The sequence below is a fragment of the Coregonus lavaretus genome (assembly GCF_964263955.1).
Source record: "Coregonus lavaretus genome assembly, chromosome: 31".
In the NCBI taxonomy this organism is placed as follows: Eukaryota; Metazoa; Chordata; class Actinopteri; order Salmoniformes; family Salmonidae; genus Coregonus; species Coregonus lavaretus.
The window spans coordinates 37,683,606-37,708,581 of record NC_140018.1 but is presented as its reverse complement, the minus strand read 5'-3'; the positions used below and the strand labels follow the sequence as shown (position 1 = coordinate 37,708,581).

The window sequence follows — 24,976 nt, the reverse complement described above, 5'->3', positions numbered from 1 at the left end:
ATTCAGACTGCTTTGTATTTCTTAGCTGTCTTTTACAGTGTTATTCTACTCTGTTCTGATCCTTCATATTCGATTCCATTGTCTTCTGTGACTGTCGTGAATGTTGTGTGTGCGTGTGCCATCAGGGGATGGATGATGTGCAGGTGCGTGGCGCAGCCACCGATATCTTCTCCTATCTGGTGGAGTACAACCCCTCTATGGTACGAGAGTTTATCATGCAGGAGTCCCAGCAGAACGACGACGTAAGTACAGCTCTCTTACCTATACCTGCATCCCCCCATATGCAATAGGACGACAGAGATATGAATCTCAGAGTTTCAGACTATGGAAATGGGACTTATATTAAACGCAAAACAACTGACTTCTTTAGGCTACAGATAGACAAATGTAAACAGCCTAAAATGAACACCTGCCAAATGCAGGTCGATTTTGGCATTGGCGGGTAAGATGTCGATTTTACCAGCCACGTTGGCGGGTGGTCAGGGCTCCACAGTGCGAGCATTTCACTCGCATTTGTGAATAAAAACAGTCAAGTATGATCACATTTATAGTAAAATAAATGCTGCAGTAGCTGTTTTCAAAGTATTTTTGCCGTTTTGTTTCATAGCTGGTAAATTAAATCGCACAAGGTCAAAGAACTACTAATCCTATATACAGTGGGGGAAAAAAGTATTTAGTCAGCCACCAATTGTGCAAGTTCTCCCACTTAAAAAGATGAGAGAGGCCTGTAATTTTCATCATAGGTACATGTCAACTATGACAGACAAAATGAGAAAAAGAAATCCAGAAAATCACATTGTAGGATTTCTTATGAATTTATTTGCAAATTATGGTGGAAAATAAGTATTTGGTCAATAACAAAAGTTTCTCAATACTTTGTTATATACCCTTTGTTGGCAATGACACAGGTCAAACGTTTTCTGTAAGTCTTCACAAGGTTTTCACACACTGTTGCTGGTATTTTGGCCCATTCCTCCATGCAGATCTCCTCTAGAGCATTGATGTTTTGGGGCTGTTGCTGGGCAACACAGACTTTCAACTCCCTCCAAAGATTTTCTATGGGGGTTGAGATCTGGAGACTGGCTAGGCCACTCCAGGACCTTGAAATGCTTCTTACGAAGCCACTCCTTCGTTGCCCGGGCGGTGTGTTTGGGATCATTGTCATGCTGAAAGACCCAGCCACGTTTAATCTTCAATGCCCTTGCTGGTGGAAGGAGGTTTTCACTCAAAATCTCACGATACATGGCCCCATTCATTCTTTCCTTTACACGGATCAGTCGTCCTGGTCCCTTTGCAGAAAAACAGCCCCAAAGCATGATGTTTCCAGCCCCATGCTTCACAGTAGGTATGGTGTTCTTTGGATGCAACTCAGCATTCTTTGTCCTCCAAACACGACGAGTTGAGTTTTTACCAAAAAGTTCTATTTTGGTTTCATCTGACCATATGACATTCTCCCAATCCTCTTCTGGATCATCCAAATGCACTCTAGCAAACTTCAGACGGGCCTGGACATGTACTGGCTTAAGCAGGGGGACACGTCTGGCACTGCAGGATTTGAGTCCCTGGCGGCGTAGTGTGTTACTGATGGTAGGCTTTGTTACTTTGGTCCCAGCTCTCTGCAGGTCATTCACTAGGTCCCCCGTGTGGTTCTGGGATTTTTGCTCACCGTTCTTGTGATCATTTTGACCCAAAGGGGTGAGATCTTGCGTGGAGCCCCAGATCGAGGGAGATTATCAGTGGTCTTGTATGTCTTCCATTTCCTAATAATTGCTCCCACAGTTGATTTCTTCAAACCAAGCTGCTTACCTATTGCAGATTCAGTCTTCCCAGCCTGGTGCAGGTCTACAATTTTGTTTCTGGTGTCCTTTGACAGCTCTTTGGTCTTGGCCATAGTGGAGTTTGGAGTGTGACTGTTTGAGGTTGTGGACAGGTGTCTTTTATACTGATAACAAGTTCAAACAGGTGCCATTAATACAGGTAACGAGTGGAGGACAGAGGAGCCTCTTAAAGAAGAAGTTACAGGTCTGTGAGAGCCAGAAATCTTGCTTGTTTGTAGGTGACCAAATACTTATTTTCCACCATAATTTGCAAATAAATTCATTAAAAATCATACAATGTGATTTTCTGGAGAAAAAAATTCTCAATTTGTCTGTCATAGTTGACGTGTACCTATGATGAAAATTACAGTCCTCTCTCATCTTTTTAAGTGGGAGAACTTGCACAATTGGTGGCTGACTAAATAAATGTTTTCCCCACTGTAGCCTATCCCATCTCACGCTGCAGCACTGCCTGGCTGGGGGCTGTGAGTACGTGAAGAGCGGAGTGAATGATTCATTTTTAGAAGCAGGCATAAAAGTAGGTTGTTTTTCAATGTTTGAGTTTCAACTGCTAGGGAAGAGAAGACAACGCTTCTAATAGTCTGATTCAATCTCACAGGCACAAATGAGTTGCGTTACCACGGTTACCTCCCGCACTTAAAGGGACAAGTGAAAATGTATGTTCAAAGACTCAGGTCACAAAAAATTAAATTATATAATATAACACATTTTACTTATTACTAGTAATATGCTATTACAGAGCATGCTCATCAGTTTTTTTGTGTTTTGTTGGTGTAATTTTAGCGAAAATTATTTTAATTGTGTCTGGTAGATTTTTATATCTACCTGCCACAGTGGCTGGTGGGCCAAAAATAACATTTTAGGCCCTGAATGTAAATGCTGCTTGTGTGTGCTAAAACACATCAGACATTTACAGTATTCGTCTTGGCCTAAATTAAAATGCATGTAAACATGCAATCAATATTTATTATGGAGGTTTGATCCGTTTAAGTGAATTTTAAGATTAAACGTTTCAGTGTTCTGATCAGCGATCGACCTCCATTCCCGACGTGTTCATATGTCTGAGGTCCTACCGTATGGTAATTTAAGCCAATTCTAAAGAACATCTTGCTTCTGCCCCTTGAGGCGTTGCAGTCCGACTGTGACAGAGCTTAATGTAGGTATCACGATACTAAGATACCAGATTTTCCATAGGAAAACGGAAAGCAGACTAAACACTTTGGTCCTTAAAAAAAAAACTGCTTTATGTCAAATGTAGTGTACTATAGCTTGGAAAATAAACAAATGTGATTCTGGGTGACAACATCAGGCTGCTTATTTCCAACATTAGGACTGTTTTCCTCAGGAAATGTTGTCCGCTTCATGTTTTGTTTCCTTGCCAAGATACCTTTGAGTATCGCTGTACTGGTATCTGACAACCCTACCGGGTCCTAGAACTGTGGGGCTCGGAGTGATTGACAGCAAAGTGGCCGTCTGAGAAAAGAAAAGAAAAACTTATTGCACTGCTTTTTTTATTTGTATAAACACTAAACACGAAAGTAACTGGATAGTTAGTGGTCTTATTTTGTGGCTTCATTTTATTCTTTACTGTTTCATTCGGATCTTAGTGCACAATTGTCGTAAAGGTGTCAGGGATATTATTGCCATTGAAATCTTTGAGCGGGCCATCTTACCGTTTTTTTGGGGGGGGGCCGCCTAAGTCCAAACAGGGTAAGAAAACAACGTTGTTTAAATGAAATAAAAAAAGATATGGAAACAACTAAAATCATGTAGAATGTATGTAGAAAAGATAATTGATAGATATATATATATATATACACACACAAAAAAATAAATATATATATATATAAATATATATATATATATATACAAACATACAAACATACAAACATACAGTGCCTTCGGAAAGTATTCAGACCCCTTTACTTTTTCCACATTTTGTTAGGTTACAGCCTTATTCTAAAATTGATGAAATTGTTTTTTTCTCATCAATCTACACACAATACCCCATAATGAGAAAGCAAAAGCAGGTTTTTAGATTTTTTTGCTAATTCATAATAATAATAAAAAACTGAAATATCACATTTACATAAGTATTCAGACCCTTTACTCAGTACTTTGTTGAAGCACCTTTGGCAGCGATTACAGTCTCGAGTCTTCTTGGGTATGACACTACAAGCTTGGCACAGCTGTATTTGGGGAGTTTCTCCCATTCATCTCTGCAGATCCTCTTAAGCTCTGTCAGGTTGGATGGGGAGCGTCGCTGCACAGCTATTTTTAGGTCTCTACAGAGATGTTCGATCAGGTTTAAGTCTGGGCTCTGGCTGGGCCACTTAAGGACATTCAGAGACTTGTCCCGAAGCCACTCCTGCGTTGTCTTGGCTGTGTGCTTAGGGTCATTGTACTGTTGGAAAGTGAACCTTCGCCCCTGTCTGAGGTCCTGAGAGCTCTGGAGCAGTTTTTCATCAAGGATCTCTCTGTACTTTGCTCCGTTCATCTTTACCTCAAGCCTGACTAGTCTCCCAGTCCCTGCCGCTGAAAAACATCCCCCCAGCATGATTCTGCCACCACCATGCTTCACAGTAGGGATGGTGCCAGGTTTCCTCCAGACGTGACGCTTGACATTCAGGCCAAAGAGTTCAATCTTGGTTTCATCAGACCAGAGAATCTTGTTTGTTATGGTCTGAGAGTCTTTAGGTGCCTTTTGGCAAACTCCAAGCGGGCTGTCATGTGCCCTTTACTGAGGAGTGGCTTCCGTCTGGCCACCCTACCATAAAGGCCTGATTGGTGGAGTACTGCAGAGATGGTTGTCCTTCTGGAAGGTTCTCCCATCTCCACAGAGGAACTCTAGAGCTCTGTCAGAGTGACCATCGACCACCTCCCTGACCAAGGCCCTTTTCCCCCGATTGCTCAGTTTGGCTGCCAGCTCTAGGAAGGGTCTTGGTGGTTCCAAACTTCTTCCATTTAAGAATGATGGAGGCCACTGTGTCCTTTGGGATCTTCAATGCTGCAGAAATGTTTTGGTACCCTTCCCCACATCTGTGCCTCGACACAATCCTGTCTCGACGCTCTGTGGACAATTCCTTCGACCTCATGGCTTGGTTTTTGCTCTGACATGCGCTGTCAACTGTAGGACCTTATATAGACAGGCATGTGCCTTTCCAATCATGTCCAATCAATTTAATTTATTACAGGTGGACTCCAATAAAGTTGTAGAAACATCTAAAAAATTATCAATGGAAACAGGATGCACCTGAGCTAAATGTTCGAGTCTCATAGCAAAGGGTCTGAATACTTATGTAAATACGGTATTTATGTTTAATTTGTAATACATTAACAAAAATGTCTAAACCTCGTTTCACTTTGTCATTCTGGGGTATTGTGTGTAGATTGCTGGGAATGTCTGTTTATTTAATCCATTTTAGAATAAGGCTGTAACGTAACAAAATGTGGGAAAAGTAATGGTGTCTGAATACTTTCCGAAGGCACTGTATGTATACAGTGGGGAAAAAAAGTATTTAGTCAGCCACCAATTGTGCAAGTTCTCCCACTTAAAAAGATGAGAGAGGCCTGTAATTTTCATCATTGGTACACGTCAACTATGACAGACAAAATGAGGAAAAAAAATCCAGAAAATCACATTGTAGGATTTTTTATGAATTTATTTGCAAATTATGGTGGAAAATAAGTATTTGGTCAATAACAAAAGTTTCTCAATACTTTGTTATATACCCTTTGTTGGCAATGACACAGGTCAAACGTTTTCTGTAAGTCTTCACAAGGTTTTCACACACTGTTGCTGGTATTTTGGCCCATTCCTCCATGCAGATCTCCTTTAGAGCAGTGATGTTTTGGGGCTGTCGCTGGGCAACACAGACTTTCAACTCCCTCCAAAGATTTTCTATGGGGTTGAGATCTGGAGACTGGCTAGGCCACTCCAGGACCTTGAAATGCTTCTTACGAAGCCACTCCTTCGTTGCCCGGGCGGTGTGTTTGGGATCATTGTCATGCTGAAAGACCCAGCCACGTTTCATCTTCAATGCCCTTGCTGATGGAAGGAGGTTTTCACTCAAAAAACTCACGATACATGGCCCCATTCATTCTTTCCTTTACACGGATCAGTCGTCCTGGTCCCTTTGCAGAAAAACAGCCCCAAAACATGATGTTTCCACCCCCATGCTTCACAGTAGGTATGGTGTTCTTTGGATGCAACTCAGCATTCTTTGTCCTCCAAACACGACGAGTTGAGTTTTTACCAAAAAGTTCTATTTTGGTTTCATCTGACCATATGACATTCTCCCAATCCTCTTCTGGATCATCCAAATGCACTCTAGCAAACTTCAGACGGGCTTGGACATGTACTGGCTTAAGCAAGGGGACACGTCTGGCACTGCAGGATTTAAGTCCCTGGCGGCGTAGTGTGTTACTGATGGTAGGCTTTGTTACTTTGGTCCCAGCTCTCTGCAGGTCATTCACTAGGTTCCCCCGTGTGGTTCTGGGATTTTTGCTCACCGTTCTTGTGATAATTTTGACCCCACGGGGTGAGATCTTGCGTGGAGCCCCAGATCGAGGGAGATTATCAGTGGTCTTGTATGTCTTCCATTTCCTAATAATTGCTCCCACAGTTCATTTCTTCAAACCAAGCTGCTTACCTATTGCAGATTCAGTCTTTCCAGCCTGGTGCAGGTCTACAATTTTGTTTCTGGTGTCCTTTGACAGCTCTTTGGTCTTGGTGGAAAATACTTATTTTCCACCATAATTTGCAAATAAATTCATAAAAAATCCTACAATGTGATTTTCTGGAATTTTTTTCCTCATTTTGTCTGTCATAGTTGACGTGTACCTATGATGAAAATTACAGGCCTCTCTCATCTTTTTAAGTGGGAGAACTTGCACAATTGGTGGCTGACTAAATACTTTTTTTCCCCACTGTACATACATACATACATACATACATACATACTTTACATACATACTTTACATACATACACTACCAGTCATAAGTTTATAAATATAAAATATATTTTGATTTGTTTAACACTTATTTTGGTTACTACTTGATTCCATATGTGTTATTTCATAGTTTTGATGTCTTCACTATTATTATACAATGTAGAAAATAGTAAAAATAAAGAAAAACCCTTGAATGATTAGGTGTGTCTAAACTTTTGATTGGTACTGTATATACATAATATAATCTTATGAGAACTAACCAGGGTTCTAGGCTAACTTTTTCTACTGGTGGCACTGGTGCTACAGTCTTTTTCAGTTGATGGCACCAGCAGATGATTTGGTCGCATCAGTGAATAATGACCTGACCTGTGTCCCATAATGTACCTGCATTCCAAACAGAATCTTTTAACTTAGCATGCCCTTGCAGGACTTGACATTCAGGTAAATTTGCAAGTGAAACACCGGGCCAGTGCCAACTGAAAGCTAATGGCCCAAATGAAAATGATTATTGTACGGGAAAGCGGATGATGCGCGCATGATTTAAATGTTATCTTTAATTTACGGGCTGAGCAAGTAGCCAATTGTCTATAATGACCTACCCTCCATACAAAAATAATTACATTTTAACTTGACAATATCATATTGATACTGAACAAAAATATAAACAATATGCAACAATTTCATAGATTTTACTGAGTTACAGTTCATATAAGGAAATTAGTCAATTGAAATAAATTCAATGGATTTCACGTGACTGGGAATACAGGTATGCATTTGTTGGTGACAGATACATTAAGGTAGGGGCGTGGATCAGAAAACCATGCAGTATATGGTGTGACTACGATTTGCCTCATGTAGCGAGACACCTCTCCTTCGCATATAGGTGATAAGGCTGTTGATTGTGCCCTGTGGAATGTTGTCCGACTCCTCTTCAATGGCTCAGTGAAATTATGGATATTATAAGTAACTGGAACATACACGTCGATCCAGAGCATCCCAAACATGCTCAATGGGTGACATGTCTGGTGAGTATGCAGGCCATGGAAGAACTGGGACAATTCTGTATCTTCATTGTCTAGTTTATGCCTGCCCATACCATAATCCCACCGCCACCATGGGGCACTCTGTTAACAACGTTGATTTCAGCAAACGGCTCGCCCACACGACGCCATACAGATGGTCTGCGGCTGTTAGGCCGGTTGAACGTACTGCCAAATTCTATAAAACGACATTGGAGGTGGCTTATGGTAGAGAAATTAACATTCCATTCTCTTGCAACATCTCTGGTAGTCAGCATGCCAATTATATGCTCCCTCAAAACATCTGTGTCATTGTGTTGTGTGACAAAACTGCACATTTTAGTGGCCTTTTATTATTCCCAACACAAGGTGCAGCTGTGTAATGATCATGCCGTTTAATCAGTTTCTTGATATCCCACAGCTTTCAGGTGAATGGAATATCTTGGCAACGGAGAAATGCTCACTAACAGGGATGTTAACAAATGTATGCAGAAAATATGAGAGAAATAAGCTTTGTGTGTGGAAAATATCTGGGATCTTTTATTTCAGCTCATGATACATGGGACCAACACTTTACATATTGCGTTCATATTTTTGTTTAGTTTGATTGTTTGAAGGGGGAAAATAAAACCTTTGGCACTCTGAAAAGGGTGTTATTGTCAGAGATTTTGAACAGTCAGTCTACATTTGTAGGGCCCTATAAAATCAATTTTATCTTTTGGTAAATTCAGTTTTCCTGGTTTAGTTTTTCCCGGTTTCTGAGTTTTCCAAATGTTTTCAGGTTTTCACTCAATCACATTTCTTTATTGGAAAAACGACAAAAAAGTGGATGTTCTAAGTCCACAACAATGCTTAAACCACATCAGGAGACTACTTTTAAGGTCTGGGAGCAATACTTTTTTTTAGGGGGAGTGTGTAGTTGCCCTTTTATTCAATTGTTCACTTAGCAAGATACCGTTGTTTAGCTAGCAGTGGTTTTGTACTGTACAATGTACATTGTAGGCTACATGTGATTGCAGAGTTTGCAAAACAAAGACCCACAATTGACACAAATCATCATGATAACATTCCGCCAGTTAGGCCTACTTTGCAGTCATTTACTTGGGAATGTTTTTTGCCTTTTTAGAAATGTTTCGTTCAGTCAGCGCATGAATACTGAATTGCGCATCGCATAGATTCAACCAAGACTTCGGACCAAACTTTTTGAATACATGGTTTGCATACCCATTGTTGTTTTTAAATAATGATAATCAAATGTGAACAAAAAACTAACGTGACAGCTACATTTTTTTCACTGGCACCCTAGCGACCAAAAAATATAACCCTGCTAACAATCACCAAAATAAAAGCTAGACAGTCTGCGAATTGAAAATTCCAAAAACAATGATTTAGCAGTATTGACTTTAATTTTTTAGCAAAAGAACATTGCATTAGCTATGGCAAAATGCATAGAATTGCAGGAAGTTAGCTTAAAAACTTTGCCCGGCCCTCTGCCACGCCCACCACCTAAGCCCCTTTTTGATCCAGAAAAAACCCTGGGTGTGTTTGTTTGTGGTTGTGTGTGTTGGAACATTATGAGTGGATGCATTCCAGTTCATCTGTTTTGCTGTTGCGCTGCTGTGCATTTTGGAACATTTCTATTGCCCATCAATGTGATTCATGAGCCGTTAAACACTTCTCCAGGCATTGAGATCCTGGGTCCTCTGCACAGCTCGACTGCAATAAAGATGACCTGGAACGCCACCACATATAGGCCACTCATCATGCCGCAACAAAACCGGATGTCATTGTTTTCGTTTTTTAAATATATTATATTGAGCCTTTTTGGGGGACAACAAACAAAAAGCATACATAGATAAAAACAATAAACAACTTAACGTTTACAGCCATACATTTCCACAAACATTAATGACATCACACCCAATGCTGTTTTTAATACTTACACCTTAATGCTTACACTTCTAATTGTGTTATGTTGTTTCTGTCTAGCCAGATTAAAAAATAAAAATAAATAAATGATTAAGCATTTGATTCTTACATTCTCTTAACGTTGGAGGATGATTTGACTTCCAGTATTTATGTAATGGCTTCTTCAATATAAGTGACAATGAAATTGTCCAACCCATTGGGTATCTCACCTCACCCCCATATGCCATGCCTTGATTAAAAGTGAATTTAGATTGTAAAACTTCTGACAGCCAGCTTTCTATCTCTGCCCATAACTTTTGGATTGGAAGATTTCTGGCTCCCAGGTGTCTTTTATACAGGTAACGAGCTGAGATTAGGAGCACACTCTTAAAGGGAATGCTCCTAATCTCAGCTTGTTACCTGTATAAAAGACACATTTACATTACATTTACATTACATTTTAGTCATTTAGCAGACGCTCTTATCCAGAGCGACTTACAGGAGCAATTGGGGTTAAGTGCCTTGCTCAAGGGCACATTAACGTCATTTAGCAGACGCTCTTAGCCAGAGCGACTCACAAATTGGTGCGTTTACCCTATAGCCAGTGGGATAACCACTTTACAATTTGGGGGGGGGGGGGGGTTCAAATGTCTCCGGAAGGTGGTGAGTGACTCCGCTGTGGGGTGGGGGGGGGGGGTAGAAGGATTACTTTTTCCTATCCCGGGTATTCCTTAAAGAGGTGGGGTTTCAAATGTCTCCGAAAGGGGGTGAGCGACTCCGCTGTGTGTGGGGGGGGGGGGGTAGAAGGATTACTTTATCCTATCCCAGGTATTCCTTAAAGAGGTGGGGTTTCAAATGTCTCCGAAAGGGGGTGAGCGACTCCGCTGTGTGTGTGTGGGGGGGGGGGGTGGGGGGGGGGGGGTAGAAGGATTGCTTTATCCTATCCCAGGTATTCCTTAAAGAGGTGGGGTTTCAAATGTCTCCGGAAGGTGGTGAGTGACTCCGCTGTCCTGGCGTCGTGAGGGAGCTTGTTCCACCATTGGGGTGCCAGAGCAGCGAACAGTTTTGCCTGGGCTGAGCGGGAACTATGCTTCCGCAGAGGAAGGGGAGCCAGCAGGCCAGAGGTGGATGAACGCAATGCCCTCGTTTGGGTGTAGGGACTGATCAGAGCCTGAAGGTACAGAGGTGCCGTTCCCCTCACTGCTCCATAGGCAAGCACCATGGTCTTGTAGCGGATGCGAGCTTCAACTGGAAGCCAGTGGAGTGTGCGGAGGAGGGGGGTGACGTGAGAGAACTTGGGAAGGTTGAACACCAGACGGGCTGCGGCATTCTGGATGAGTTGTAGGGGTTTAATGGCACAGGCAGGGAGGCCAGCCAACAGCGAGTTGCAATAGTCCAGACGGGAGATGACAAGTGCCTGGATTAGGACCTGTGCCGCTTCCTGTGTAAGGCAGGGTCGTACTCTCCGAATGTTGTAGAGCATGAACCTGCAGGATCGGGTCACCGCCTTGATGTTGGCGGAGAACGACAGGGTGTTGTCCAGGGTCACGCCTAGGCTCTTCGCACTCTGGGAGGAGGACACAGCGGAGTTGTCAACCGTGATGGCGAGATCATGGAACGGGCAGTCCTTCCCCGGGAGGAAGAGCAGCTCCGTCTTGCCAGGGTTCAGCTTGAGGTGGTGATCCTTGAGGTGGTGACACCTGTCCACAGAAGCAATCAATCAATCAGATTCCAAACTCCACCATGGCCAAGACCAAAGAGCTCTCCAAGGATGTCAGGGACAAGATTGTAGACCTACACAAGGCTGGAATGGGCTACAAGACCATCGCCAAGCAGCTTGGTGAGAAGGTGACAACAGTTGGTGCGATTATTCGCAAATGGAAGAAACACAAAAGAACTGTCAATCTCCCTCGGCCTGGGGCTCCATGCAAGATCTCACCTCGTGGAGTTGCAATGATCATGAGAACGGTGAGGAATCAGCCCAGAACTACACGGGAGGATCTTGTCTGATCTCAAGGCAGCTGGGACCATAGTCACCAAGAAAACAATTGGTAACACACTACGCCTTGAAGGACTGAAATCCTGCAGCGCCCGCAAGGTCCCCCTGCTCAAGAAAGCACATATACATGCCCGTCTGAAGTTTGCCAATGAACATCTGAATGATTCAGAGGAGAGCTGGGTGAAAGTGTTGTGGTCAGATGAGACCAAAATCTTTGGCCTCAACTCGCTGTGTTTGGAGGAGGAGGAATGCTGCCTATGACCCCAAGAACACCATCCCCACCGTCAAACATGGAGGTGGAAACATTATGCTTTGGGGGTGTTTTTCTGCTAAGGGGACAGGACAACTTCACCGCATCAAAGGGATAATGGACGGGGCCATGTACCGTCAAATCTTGGGTGAGAACCTCCTTCCCTCAGCCAGGGCATTGAAAATGGGTCGTGGATGGGTATTCCAGCATGACAATGACCCAAAACACACGGCCAAGGCAACAAAGGAGTGGCTCAAGAAGAAGCACATTAAGGTCCTGGAGTGGCCTAGCCACTAGCCCATATAAAATCTGTGGAGGGAGCTGAAGGTTCGAGTTGCCAAACGTCAGGCTCGAAACCTTAATGACTTGGAGAAGATCTGCAAAGAGGAGTGGGACAAAATCCCTCCTGAGATGTGTGCAAACCTGGTGGCCAACTACAAAAAACTTCTGACCTCTGTGATTGCCAACAAGGGCTTTGCCACCAAGTACTAAGTCATGTTTTGCAGAGGGGTCAAATACTTATTTACCTCATTAAAATGCAAATCAATTTAAAACATTTTTGACATGCGTTTTTCTGGATTTTGCTGTTGTTATTCTGTCTCTCACTGTTCAAATAAACCTACCATTAAAATTATAGACTGATCATGTCTTTGTCAGTGGGCAAACGTACAAAATCAGCAGGGGATCAAATACTTTTTTCCCTCACTGTACATTAGTTTATACTGGATGAACCATACATTTTCGTTAACTGTAATTTTGTTCGTTATGTTCCAACACTCCCTCAATCTTATGCTAATAATCAGTTATTTGTATGTCTTGGTTCCAATAGTTGATATTGTTTTCTAAGAGATTGTCAGTTGGATAGGCTCTTTGCACGGTTTTGTATATCTTACCTATCATACGAGTACCTTTTTCTGACTCAAATAGGATTCCCCTATAAGCTTTCAGGTCTACATTTTTTGTACACTATAAACCTTTTTAAGTTGCATGTATTTGAAAATGTCCACATTGGTCAGTCCAAAATTGCATTTTAATTTAGTCATGGAATTATTGTATTGCCTATTACCAGTTCATTTCCGGTTTCTATGCCTTTATCAGTGAATTCTGAAAAGCTATCCAAGGATTGTTCCTTAGGGGTTGTGTTTTTAGGGAGTGATATTGGTTCTTGTAGAATCTGTTTCATTTTCTTCCATGTTATAGTGTTCTTAAATTTGAAGTTGTTAATGTTCTTAACTCCATCCTTTTGTAAACAAAACACGTGAAAAGATTTCCCTGGTTGAGCATGTGCATCTTCAGTATGTACCCATTGTTCCTCTTTAGTGCATTTAACAATATGTCAGAGGTAAAAGCCTTGTTTGGCGATTTGATACAATTCCAAATCTAGAAGGTTAAAACCACCCTCAGATTTAGGGTCATGTAAAACTTTCCTATTTATTCTAAGTTTTATGAAGTCTCTTATGGTCCCCTGTAGCTCAGTTGGTAGAGCATGGCGCTTGCAACGCCAGGGTTGTGGGTTTGTTTCCCACGGGGGGCCAGTATGAAAAATGTATGCACTCACTAACTGTAAGTCGCTCTGGATAAGAGCGTCTGCTAAATGACTAAAATGTAAATGTAAAGAATGTTTTTGGTGGGGTAATTGGTACTACCGAAAATAAATATTGCAATTTTGGTAGCCATGCAATTCTAGAGGTTTGTTCTACCTGTAAGTTTTATGGGGAGATTATTCAATTGAATTAGATCTGCTTTCATTTCGGATGTAATTGTTTTCAATGAGACGATGATGGCAATTTGTTTTGTTTTACTTTGCCTAAGGTCTAGCTAAGAAGTTTTGATGGTTGAAGTGCCATATTTATTTAGCTAGCATGCTCTTCAAACCAGCCAGCCAGGCAAACTGCCAAGCAACAAAGGGTAGTCCATGAGTTTTCATGCAGTCCGGGGCGACTTTCTTTGAGTCGCCTAGGTGTTTTGAATGTAGCATTAGTGCTAGTGTTGAATTTGCTTCTAGACTCTGATCTTGGGTCAGTTTTACATTTCCCCCACCAATGGTTGAGATTTGGATTGGGGAAGGGGAAGCTGCTCTGAGATCTGTACCTAGGGGAGCAGTGCTAACGGTGTGTCTGTCTAAAGTCTCTTGTGTATCTCCCTTCGTGTCTCTCCCAGGACATACTGCTGATCAACCTGATCATCGAGCACATGATCTGTGACTCAGACCCAGAGCTGGGCGGCGCCGTGCAGCTGATGGGTCTGCTACGCACCCTGGTGGATCCCGAAAACATGATGGCCACCGCCAATGTGAGTAGAGCGGCTCGCTTCTTACCTCTGACCTTTCCTTACCCCTTTCACCCTGAGAACATGCTGGTCATTGCCAATATAAGTCTAGCACGGCCCTATCACCCACCACCCCCCCCCCCCCCCCCCCCCCCCCCGAGAGAGTGGCTGGAATTCGAATCGACCCTTAGCTCCTAGTCCTTGGGCAGGATTTAAAACCCACCAGGCATACTTCCTAGAGGCTCCGCGACCGTTTTGTGACTTCACTCGCCACCGCACCTATGGCTTCGCACAGAGATTTCGCTGCATGCCATAATTTGCAACTAAGGAGTTCACCCGGTGGAGTGTAAACCCAGCCCGACTTACTCCCTAGGCACTTCCTTTAGGTCTTCTGTGTTTTGGTGAAACCCTTTTCACTTGGAGTGTTTGCATCTTGTGGTTTGACTCTCCTCCTCCTACAGAAAACAGAGAAGACAGAGTTCCTGAGCTTCTTCTACAAGCACTGCATGCACGTCCTCTCTGCTCCACTACTGGCCAACACCACGGATGACAAACCCAGCAAAGGTGTGTTCATCCATCCCCTAAAACACCATCGGGGTGTGTGTGTGAGTGCCCTGTGATTGTCATGACTGACGCATTCACTCAAAGTTGTATATACACAATCTGATGCGACCAGCTACAATTTAGCGTTCTGTCACATGCACGCACACCCGAGATGAGTCACTTTATGTCAGTATGTGTGTGTGAATGCTCTGAGTGAATGAATGACCTCTTAAACATGTATACACACACACCATATGAGCCACTGTATGTGTGTGAGTGCTTCATGATTGTTATGAACACACCGTTCATCCCCTCCCTCCCTCCCTGTATCCCCTCCAGATGACTTCCAGACGTCTCAGCTGCTGGCGCTGATCCTGGAGCTGCTGACGTTCTGTGTGGAGCACCACACCTACCACATCAAGAACTACATCATCAACAAGGACATCCTCCGTAGGGTCCTGGTGCTAACCGCCTCACAGCACGCCTTCCTGGCCCTCTGTGAGTCCTCTATACACACACACCATATAGTACCGTAACACACAACGTAACGTTCAGCTTGCCAAAAACCTGCCCCATCACCTTATCTACATTGTCACGATAGCCTCACCAAGCCTGTGTTGTATTTAGCCAACACTATACTCTTTATGCGTCACCACCCCCACTCTAGACCTTTAAAACCCCCCTCACCTGTCCTTTTCTCTCTGATTCCCCGACGCACTATTGGAAAATCACACACACGCACTTGCTGAGTCTCTCTCTGTGCTGACCGTCAGGAGAAAACTGTAATGTCTGCACACTGTATGTCTGCACACTGTTTACGAGTCGGTCGGAACATTGTATCTGTATCAACTTTATCAAAAGATCACCATGAAAAGTTGAATGTGTGTAAAACTCTGCTTTCATTGATGCGCACTCATCCCCCCCTCTCCTCCAGGCGCGTTGCGCTTCATGCGGAGGATCATCGGGCTGAAGGACGAGTTCTACAACCGCTACATCATGAAGAACTTCCTGTTTGAGCCAGTGGTCAAGGCCTTCCTCAACAACGGCGCCCGCTACAACCTCATGAATTCGGCCATCATTGAGATGTTCGAATATGTCCGCGTGGTGGGTACCCCCCACCCACCCCTAACGGGCCCACATTCGACAATATCACACCTTGCTTAGACAGAACAAAACCTAAGCTGAGCAAGAATGCGATTATCAGTGTTGTGACAAGCGAGAGTGAAGTCAACCGCCAAGACATGACGCAGGGCATTGTATTAAACAAGACTGGTACGGTCTTCCCCTCCCTTTTTCTCTCTCTCCCCTCCCTCCCTCCCTCTCTCTCTCTTTGCCCTTCCTCCCTCCCCCATTTTTCTCCTTCCCTCCCTTACTTTCCTCCTCTATACACTACCATTCTCCCCAGGAGGATGTGAAGTCCCTGACGGCTCACATAGTGGAGAACTACTGGAAGGCCCTGGAGGACGTGGACTACGTGCAAACCTTTAAAGGACTGAAGCTGCGCTATGAACAGCAGAGGGAGAGGCAGGACAACCCCAAACTGGACAGGTAATATATCGTTTTTGTGTTTATTTATTGTCTTGTGTCCATTGTTTTGACTATGTGCTGCAAAAGGAATTGCACCTCTGGGATAATAAAGACTACTATTCTACTCTAAGACTTGGGGGGGGGGGGGACCGGAGGGCTAGGGAGAGGATTGGATTGATGATTGAATGGACAGATGAAATACAAATTCTGCTAGTAATGTTTGGGGTTGGTAATGGGCATTCTAGCTGTGGTTGTGTTTGGAAATGGCTGCCATTAGCTACAGGATGAGTAGGTAGTTGTCTTTGGCTTTAAAGGAATCCAATTGGCTAGGGCTGCTGTCTTTTGGTTCTACTCAAGCTGATTGGCCTTATGAATGATTGTTTATTTTTTACATTTGGAATCCACTGGTTTCTATCAATTTGCTATCTCTTATTTATCTGTAACTCAACTCTACGGTCATGCTCAAGTTTAACTGTTTGCCAACTCCCCTTACACAGCATGCGGTCGATCCTGAGGAACCACCGGTTCCGGCGAGATGCGCGGACGCTGGACGATGACGAGGAGATGTGGTTCAACGCGGACGAGGACGAGCTGGAGGAGTGCGAGGCGGTTGTGCCCCCCTCGGACAAGACCACCAAGGCGAGCGACGGCGAGAATGAAGACCTCATGGACCCCATCAGCAAGTTCATGGAAAGGAAGAAACGTAGGTCACAGGGAAAGAATGCATGAATTACTGACAGAACTGGGTCAAATACATATGTGAAGTTTTTTTAGGGGAGTTTAGGTGTGCTTGTTTTTGTTTGGAATTTGTACTTTTTGGATTATTCAATTCGTTCCGTTGCTCATGGGAAATTAAATTAAGGGCAGCTCATGCATTTGAAGGTTGCTGATATACTCTGTACTGAGAACAAAAAAACTGTAAAACTGACAGCCCACAACTGTCTATATCTCGGTCTTTCTGCCCCACAGTGAAAGACTCGGATGACAAGGAAGTCCTGGGCAAGTCCAGTAGTCTGTCAGGCCGCCAGAGCCCCAGCTTCAAGCTCTCCTTCTCCAGCTCCACCACCAAGACCAGCCTGTCCAGCCCGCCCGGCTCGCCGGGGTCAGGGGCCAAGGGCTCGCCCCCGACAGCAGCCACAGTCACCACAAAGGTGGGTAGTAGGACCCGACTCGTCTCCACGGGAACTGGTTTGTGTTCATTAGGGCACGTAACAACAGAAAACATTTCAAATGAAAATGTAAATTTCTTATTGGACAAGTCAAGGTAGTCCATCACAATTTGTCTGTTTTCTTCATTCTGTGCCTAAGAATGGGATGATTGTTTGGGGGTCGGAGTTGGTTTAGTAGTTTAGGTCTTACAAAAAGACAGGGAAGTTAACCCAAAGTATAAAATTGACATGTTTTGTTTCCTTACCTTGAAATCAGTCTGGAGAAGGACAGACTGCAATCCACACTTTGGGTTTGTTTTACCGAAGCACTGCTAACAACCATTAACTTTTATCAATTGCAAATGAAAAACCAGTAGAAGTCAATTTACCCCAATTGCAAGCTCCCTCCAAACTTGAGACATCTGTGGCATTTTGTTGTGTGACAAAACTGCACATTTTAGAGTGGCCTTTTATTGTCCCCAGCACAAGGTGCACCTGTGTGATAATCAGCTTCTTGATATGCCACACCTGTCAGGTGGATGGATTGTCTTGGCAAAGCGTTTGTGGCCTACCACTTCGTGGCTGAGCCGTTGCTCCTAGATGTTTCCACTTCACGTGGTCCTCTGTAGCTCAGCTGGTAGAGCACGGCGCTTGTAACGCTAAGGTAGTGGGTTCGATCCCCGGGACCACCCATACACAAAAAAATGTATGCACGCATGACTGTAAGTCGCTTTGGATAAAAGCGTCTGCTAAATGGCATATTATTATATTATTACAATAACAGCACTTACAGTTGACCGGGGCAGCTCTAGCAGGGCAGAAATTTTACGAACTGACTTGTTGGAAAGGTGGCATCCTATGACGTTGCCACGTTGAAAGTCACTGAGCTCTTCAGTAAGGCCATTCTACTGCCAATGTTTAGCTATGGAGATTGCATGGCTGTGTGCTCGAATTTATACACCTGTCAGCAAGGGGTGTGGCTGAAATAGCCGAATCCACTAATTTGAAGGGGTGTCAACATACTTTTTAAAATATTGTGTACCACGTTTAAGGGCTGTTCTTATGCACGACGCAACAAAAGTATGTCCACATACTTTTGTATATACAGTGCATTCAGAAATAATTCAGACCCCTTGACTTTTTCCACATTTGTTACGTTACAGCCTTATTCTAAAATTGATTAAATAAATACAAATGATAATCAATCTACACACAATACCCCATAATGACAAAGCAAAAACAGGTTTTTAAAATGTTTTGCAAATGTATTACAAATAAATAACAGATACCTTATTTACATAAGCATTCAGACCATTTGCTAAGAGACTCAAAATTGAGCTCAGGTGCATCCTGTTTCCATTGATTATCCTTGAGATGTTTGTACAACTTGATTGGAGTCCACCTGTGGAAATTCAATTGATTGGACATGATTTGGAAAGGCACACACCTGTCTTTATTAGGTCCCACAGTTGACAGTTCATGTCAGAGCACTGCAGCACTCCACCAATCAGGCCTTTATGGTAGAGACCGAAGCCACTCCTCCGTAAAAGGCACGACAGCCCGCTTGGAGTTTGCCAAAAGGCACCTAAAGTCTCTCAGACCATGAGAAACAATATTCTCTGGTCTGATGAAAACAAGATTCAACTATTTTGCCTGAATGCCAAGCGTCACGTTTGGAGGAAAACTTGCACCATCCCTACGGTGAAGCATGGTGGGGGCAGCATTATGCTGTGGGGATGTTTTTCAGTGGCAGTGACTGGGAGACTAGTCAGGAACGAGGCAAAGATGAACGGAGCAAAGTACAGAGAGATCCTTGATGAAAACCTGCTCTGGAGCGCTCAGGACCTCAGACTGTGGCGAAGGTTCACCTTTCAACAGGACAATGACCCTAAGCACACAGCCAAGACAACGCAGGAGTGGTTTCGGGACAAGTCTCTGAATGTCCTTGAGTGGCCCAGCCAGAGCCCGGACTTGAACTCGATCGAATATCTCTGGAGAGACCTGAAAATAGCTGTGCAGCAAAGCTCCCCATCCAACCTAACAGAGCTTGAGAGGATCTGCAGAGAAGAATGGGAGAAACTCCCCAAATACAGCTGTGCCAAGCTTTTAGCGTCATACCCAAGAAGACTCGAGGCTGTAATCGCTGCTAAAGGTGCTTCGACAAAGTACTGAGTAAAGGGTCTGAATACTTATGTAAATGTTATATTTCAGTGTGTTCTATTTAATAAATTAGCAAACAATTTGGAAAAACCTATTTTTGCTTTGTCATAATGGGGTAGTGTGTGTAGATTGATGAGGGGGAAAAAAACTTTTTTAAATCAATTTTAGAATAAGGCTAACAATGTAACCTAACAAAATGTGTAAAAAGTCAAGGGGTCTGAATACTTTCCGAAGGCATTGTACGTCCCATTTCCATAATGTTTAACTCTGAGATTCATATCTCTGTTGTCCTATTGCATATGGGGGGATGCAGGTATAGGTAAGAGAGCTGTACTTACGTCGTCGTTCTGCTGGGACTCCTGCATGATAAACTCTCGTACCATAGAGGGGTTGTACTCCACCAGATAGGAGAAGATATCGGTGGCTGCGCCACGCACCTGCACATCATCCATCCCCTGATGGCACGCGCACTCACACAACATTCACGACAGTCACAGAAGACAATGGAATCGAATATGAAGGATCAGAACAGAGTAGAATAACACTGTAAAAGACAGCTAAGAAATACAAAGCAGTCTGAATTTATGAGTATAATATTCCATCAATGTAGATCTGAAAGAACTGTGTAGGTAATAGGTATAAGCAATATGGTCCACCTTGCCCTCAAATTGACGAGGTGGAATTTACACAAGTGCCTAGGGGTTATGAGGTAGGGGCTAGGGCTTGTGTGTGTGGGCACTCACCAGTATAACCTCTAGTGCAGGGAGAATGCCCATGTTCGACAGAGTCTTGAAGAAGGTGTCTCTGTTTTGAGGTTGTAACGTTTGTGAGAAGGCGCAGAACTCCTTAAGGAAGTTTACCTGTGGGGAAAACAATGCTTTGTGTTAGCCAATGACTAACTAACTAGGACTAGCCTAAAATGCTGACTAGACCGGGCGCGTGCGTCCGCCATCGTTCGCATGTTGATTTTGTCCACCCACACCAGACGCAATCAGGACACATTTTAGAATAAGGCTGTAACGTAACAAAATGCGTAAAAAGTTTAGGGTTCTGAATACTTTCCAAATGCACTGTATAGTGTTTGTGTATATATACAGTACCTTCAGAAAGTATGTACACCCCTTGACTTTTTCCACATTATGTTGTTACAGCCTGAATTTAAAATTGATTAAATTTAGATTTTGTCACTGGCCTACACACAACACCCCATAATGTCAAAGTAGAATTCTTACAAATTAATAAAAAATTTAAAGCGGAAATGTCTTGAGTCAATAAGTATTCAAAATCTTTTGTTATGGCAAGCCTAAATAAGTTCAGGAGTAAACATTTAAATAAATGCTTAAGAAGTCACATAATAAGTGGCATGAACTCACTCTGTGTACAATAATAGTTTTTAAAAAATGTTTATGACCTCATATCTGTACCCCACACATACAATTATCTGTAAGGTCCCTAATTCGAGCAGTGAATTTCAAACACTGATTCAACCACAAAGACCAGGGAGGTTTTCCAATGCCTCACAAAGAAGGGCACCTATTGGTAGATAGGTAAAAAATATAAAAAAGTAGACAATTAATATCCTTTTGAGCATGGGCAAGTTATGAATTACACTTTGGATGGTGTATCAATACAACTAGTCACTACAAAGAAACAGGCGTCCTTCCTAACTCCGTTGCCGGAGAGGAAGGAAACCGCTCAGAGATTTCACCATGAGACCCATGGTGACTTTAAAACAGTTACAGCGTTTAATGGCTGTGATAGGAGAAAACTGAGGATGGATCAACATTGTAGTTACTCCACAATACTAACCTAAATGACAGAGTGAAAAGAAGGAGGCCTGTACAGAAGAAAAATATTCCAAAACATGCATCCTGTTAACAATAAGGCCCTAAAGTAAAACTGCAAAACATTTGGCAAAGAAATTAGCTTTATGTCCTGAATACAAAGCGGTATGTTTGGGGCAAGTCCAACACATCACTGAGTACCTTTCAAGTATATTGGTGTCTGCATCATGTTATGGGTATGCTTGTCATCGGCAAGAACTAGGGAGTTTCTGGGATAGAAATTAACGGAATAGAGCTAAGCACAGGTTAAATCCTAGAGGAATCCTGGTTCAGTCTGCTTTCCAACAGACACTGGGAAACAAATTCACCTTTCAGCAGGACAATAACCTAAAACACAAGGCCAAATATACACTGGAGTTGCTTACCATGACAACATTGAATGTTCCTGAGTGGCCTTGTTACAGATTTGACTTGAAAATCTATGGCACGACTTGGACATTTTGATTTCAGGCTGTAACACAACAAAATGTTGAATTAATCAATGGGTATGAATACTTTTCTGAAGGCACTGTGTGTATATACAGTATAGAGTGTTTTTTTTTTTTTTTTTTGCACTGTTCCGAAGGATTTCAATGGCTGAAAAAAGTCCTCTTAAGGGGCTGATTCTGATGGGAATCAGATATCAGTTTGGGGGCCCCAAGATAGTAGCTTGCATGCCTGATGTGGCCCCCATGCCTAAGTTTGAGACTGCTGTTATGGTAAAGAGTTAAGTAGTTATTTTCTGTATTTAAAAATAAATTAAAATCAAGATCAGATCCGAATACATGAATGACCCCGATTTCCCCCCCCCCCCCCCCCCTTCTCTCTCTCGCTCTCACTCAGGTGGGACTGGTGGACTACCCTGATGACGACGAAGAAGATGAAGAGGATGTGGGCGGCGAGAGTAAAGAGGAGACTCCGCCCCTGTCCAAGAAGTCCAAGCTGAGCTCCTAATAAAAAATTAAACGTTAATGACTACTTTCCACCGATCCCACGATGGACTCAACACAGGAACGAACAAAAACTGCTCAACCTGTTAAAACAAATGAATGAACCCCACCCCCCCTTGGTTTTCAATGGGGGCTTCTGTTGAGGAGCGGACTATGAATGGATACGCGTCTCTAACTAATCCCAATATACAAGTGCCAATCGGGAGGCCGCAGAGCTAGGAACGAACGAATGGACAAGAGAGAAAGGCGGAGAGAAAAGACTATTACCGATAATGGCGTCAAATAAAAGGGGCGGAGTGACAATTTATAATCAAACAAAGCTAAAATACCGCAGGAAATGACCACACAAATACACACATTCATCCACACACACACACACGCACACACACACACACACACACACACACATACACAGACTTCAACCCCAAAGAGCTTGCGGGCTCGGACCATGACACACTGCCTCACCCCCAACCCCCCCCACTCAGGGAAGGACATCACAGCGACCCCCAAAATGGGGCCGACCAATCCAGATGCAGAACCACTCACCCCCTACGCTGACTTCTCCTCCCACTTCTGTTGATTTCTCTCTCCACCCCCCTTTTCTCTCCATTTTTTGTTTCTTTTAATATCTTTAATCCTTTTTAGATGTTAGTTTCTAGGACCAGACGTGAGACTGCAGACCGACGGGGCGAAGTCGTTTTGTTTTTCGTTATGATGATGTCATCAGTGCTGTCGTCGTTGCTCAGTGGAAGTTATTCCTCTCATTAGAAAAAAGCCAGCCGTTTTTTTCCTTTTTAATCACTCCCTCTCGCTCTCTCTCTTCAGTTTTTTGTAAACGACAACAAAAGAGACCTGCCTTTACATGTTCAGGAACTTTTCAGTCGCACTTGAACAGGTTTTTAAAAACCCCAGTAGGTTGAGCTAGTTTTACCCTTTTTTGCCCTTTGAAACTGCAGATTTTTTGGAAAAATAATTTGTAATCCTTTCTTGATTAAAGATTGAGTGGAATTGTAGATGTGATCAATTTTTTTTCATATCTTCTCATTTTTTTGGTTTTCTTTTACGTGAGTGTACACTTAGTTGTTCAGAAATATTTGGGACCATTAAAAATGATCTTTGCTGTATGATGTCCTACTACCTTTTGTGCTGGCGAGACTGAAATTGTGTTATTTCTGCACTGCTATGTTGCAGTAGCAAAGCCCCAGATCTGTTTGTGTGGTCTTGCCAACTTCTATGGTGGTGTGACAATGACCATAGAAATCAGCAAGACAGCACAAGCAGATCTGGGACATGGCAACTGTTTTTCAATGTTCTCGAGCTGATTCTTCACTTGACACCTGAACGTGATTTTTGGGGATGTTGAAAGGTCTAGTAGAATGTTATTTTATTGTGAATGGGAACTTTTTATAATTCATAAACCCGTTTTTAACAATTTTGTAATGGTTTGACTTGATGAGGTCAGCTTACCAGTTCTATCTCTTTACAAGGGTGAACCTCAGTTGTATGTCTACACGGTCTCCACCAGGTGGTACCCTCGCATCACACAAGACATGAAAAAGAGACGGTGGCTGTATAGTACTGTAAGGTCTTGAGAGGTGCAACTTTGTCCGTTCTCATGTTACTTACACATATTTTAATGCACCGGTTTAATTTCTTGGCCTTCATAATTTATCTTAAGGTTCAAAATGCTACCTAAGTTTGTGTCATCACTAAAGTTCTTCCAAAGCTCAAATGGGATAGTTCATCAAAATGGCAAAATTATTTAAGGTCTATGGGCGAGTTTAATTCTATAAATTCTATTCATCCCCAAGGGGAAATGGTTGATGGTATCTACACAATTTTTTTTATGGTTAAGACCAAGGATAGACGTGACTGACCGTTCTCTTTACGCTAAACATCGATTAGTCATGTCTCCTTCCCTATTGCTATCTGTGCCTCAGTGGGTGCTGGAAGAATTCCTAAACGCAAACGGCGACATGGGGCCACCTTGGCGCATGCCGCATTATCCCACCTCATCCCTTCAATAGCAGAGTCGGCTGCCAAACATCTGCTATTAATTAAAACCTTCTGATTAAACCCATCTGATCCCCAGAAGCTCAGCAGGCCGTGATTTCACGGCGCCTATTTAAAACTCCATTCACTACAAAGCCTTTTATAGACTTTGGAGACAAACCTTTCGAAAATAGCCTCCCCCCACCAATGCTATGTCTATTCCACAGCATGACGGTGACAGTGGTTGTGCGTGACTGTATGTTCTCTCTCTCGACTCCATACTGAACTGGCACGAGAGGGGCAGTCTGGTAGTAGCCTAGAGATGCCAGCTCTACTCGTCCTAAAGGCGTGCTATCCCAACGCAAGGTTTTTGCCAAGACTCTTGCCCCCTTGCGTTGCCCGCCTGTGTGTCTGCCAGCCTGAAGGCATCCACACCGGCGGAACTGCAAGCGTGCCGTGGACTTCCTGGCGTGCCACTGAATACCCTCTTTGACAGCTCTTTTGATTGGCACGACTCCCATCTTCGCCAGCCTTGCTGCCTCCAGTTTCGCAGACTGGGATAGTCTGACTGATCAGGAACTGTTCTATAGTTTTATGT

General features: G+C 43.3%; 1 protein-coding gene across 4 annotated transcripts in view; it reads left to right on the top strand.

The window, feature by feature from the left end:
• Window positions 1-23,819, top strand: part of LOC311107014 (serine/threonine-protein phosphatase 4 regulatory subunit 3-like) — a 32,514-nt gene extending 8,695 nt beyond the window's left edge. For 2 of the 4 annotated variants that reach the window (XM_084149465.1, XM_084149463.1), the window contains exons 7-15: window positions 126-242; window positions 14,128-14,259; window positions 14,697-14,799; window positions 15,118-15,276; window positions 15,713-15,882; window positions 16,187-16,326; window positions 16,803-17,008; window positions 17,275-17,456; window positions 22,280-23,819. In XM_084149465.1, the coding sequence (XP_084005591.1) occupies window positions 126-242; window positions 14,128-14,259; window positions 14,697-14,799; window positions 15,118-15,276; window positions 15,713-15,882; window positions 16,187-16,326; window positions 16,803-17,008; window positions 17,275-17,456; window positions 22,280-22,390 (1,320 nt within the window). In that variant the 3' untranslated portion in view covers window positions 22,391-23,819. Of the gene's footprint in view, window positions 1-125; window positions 243-14,127; window positions 14,260-14,696; window positions 14,800-15,117; window positions 15,277-15,712; window positions 15,883-16,183; window positions 16,327-16,802; window positions 17,009-17,274; window positions 17,457-22,279 lie in introns of all 4 variants that reach the window. The other 2 variants (XM_084149464.1, XM_084149462.1) reach the window with 1 other exon arrangement.
• Window positions 23,820-24,976: the final 1,157 nt, after the last annotated feature.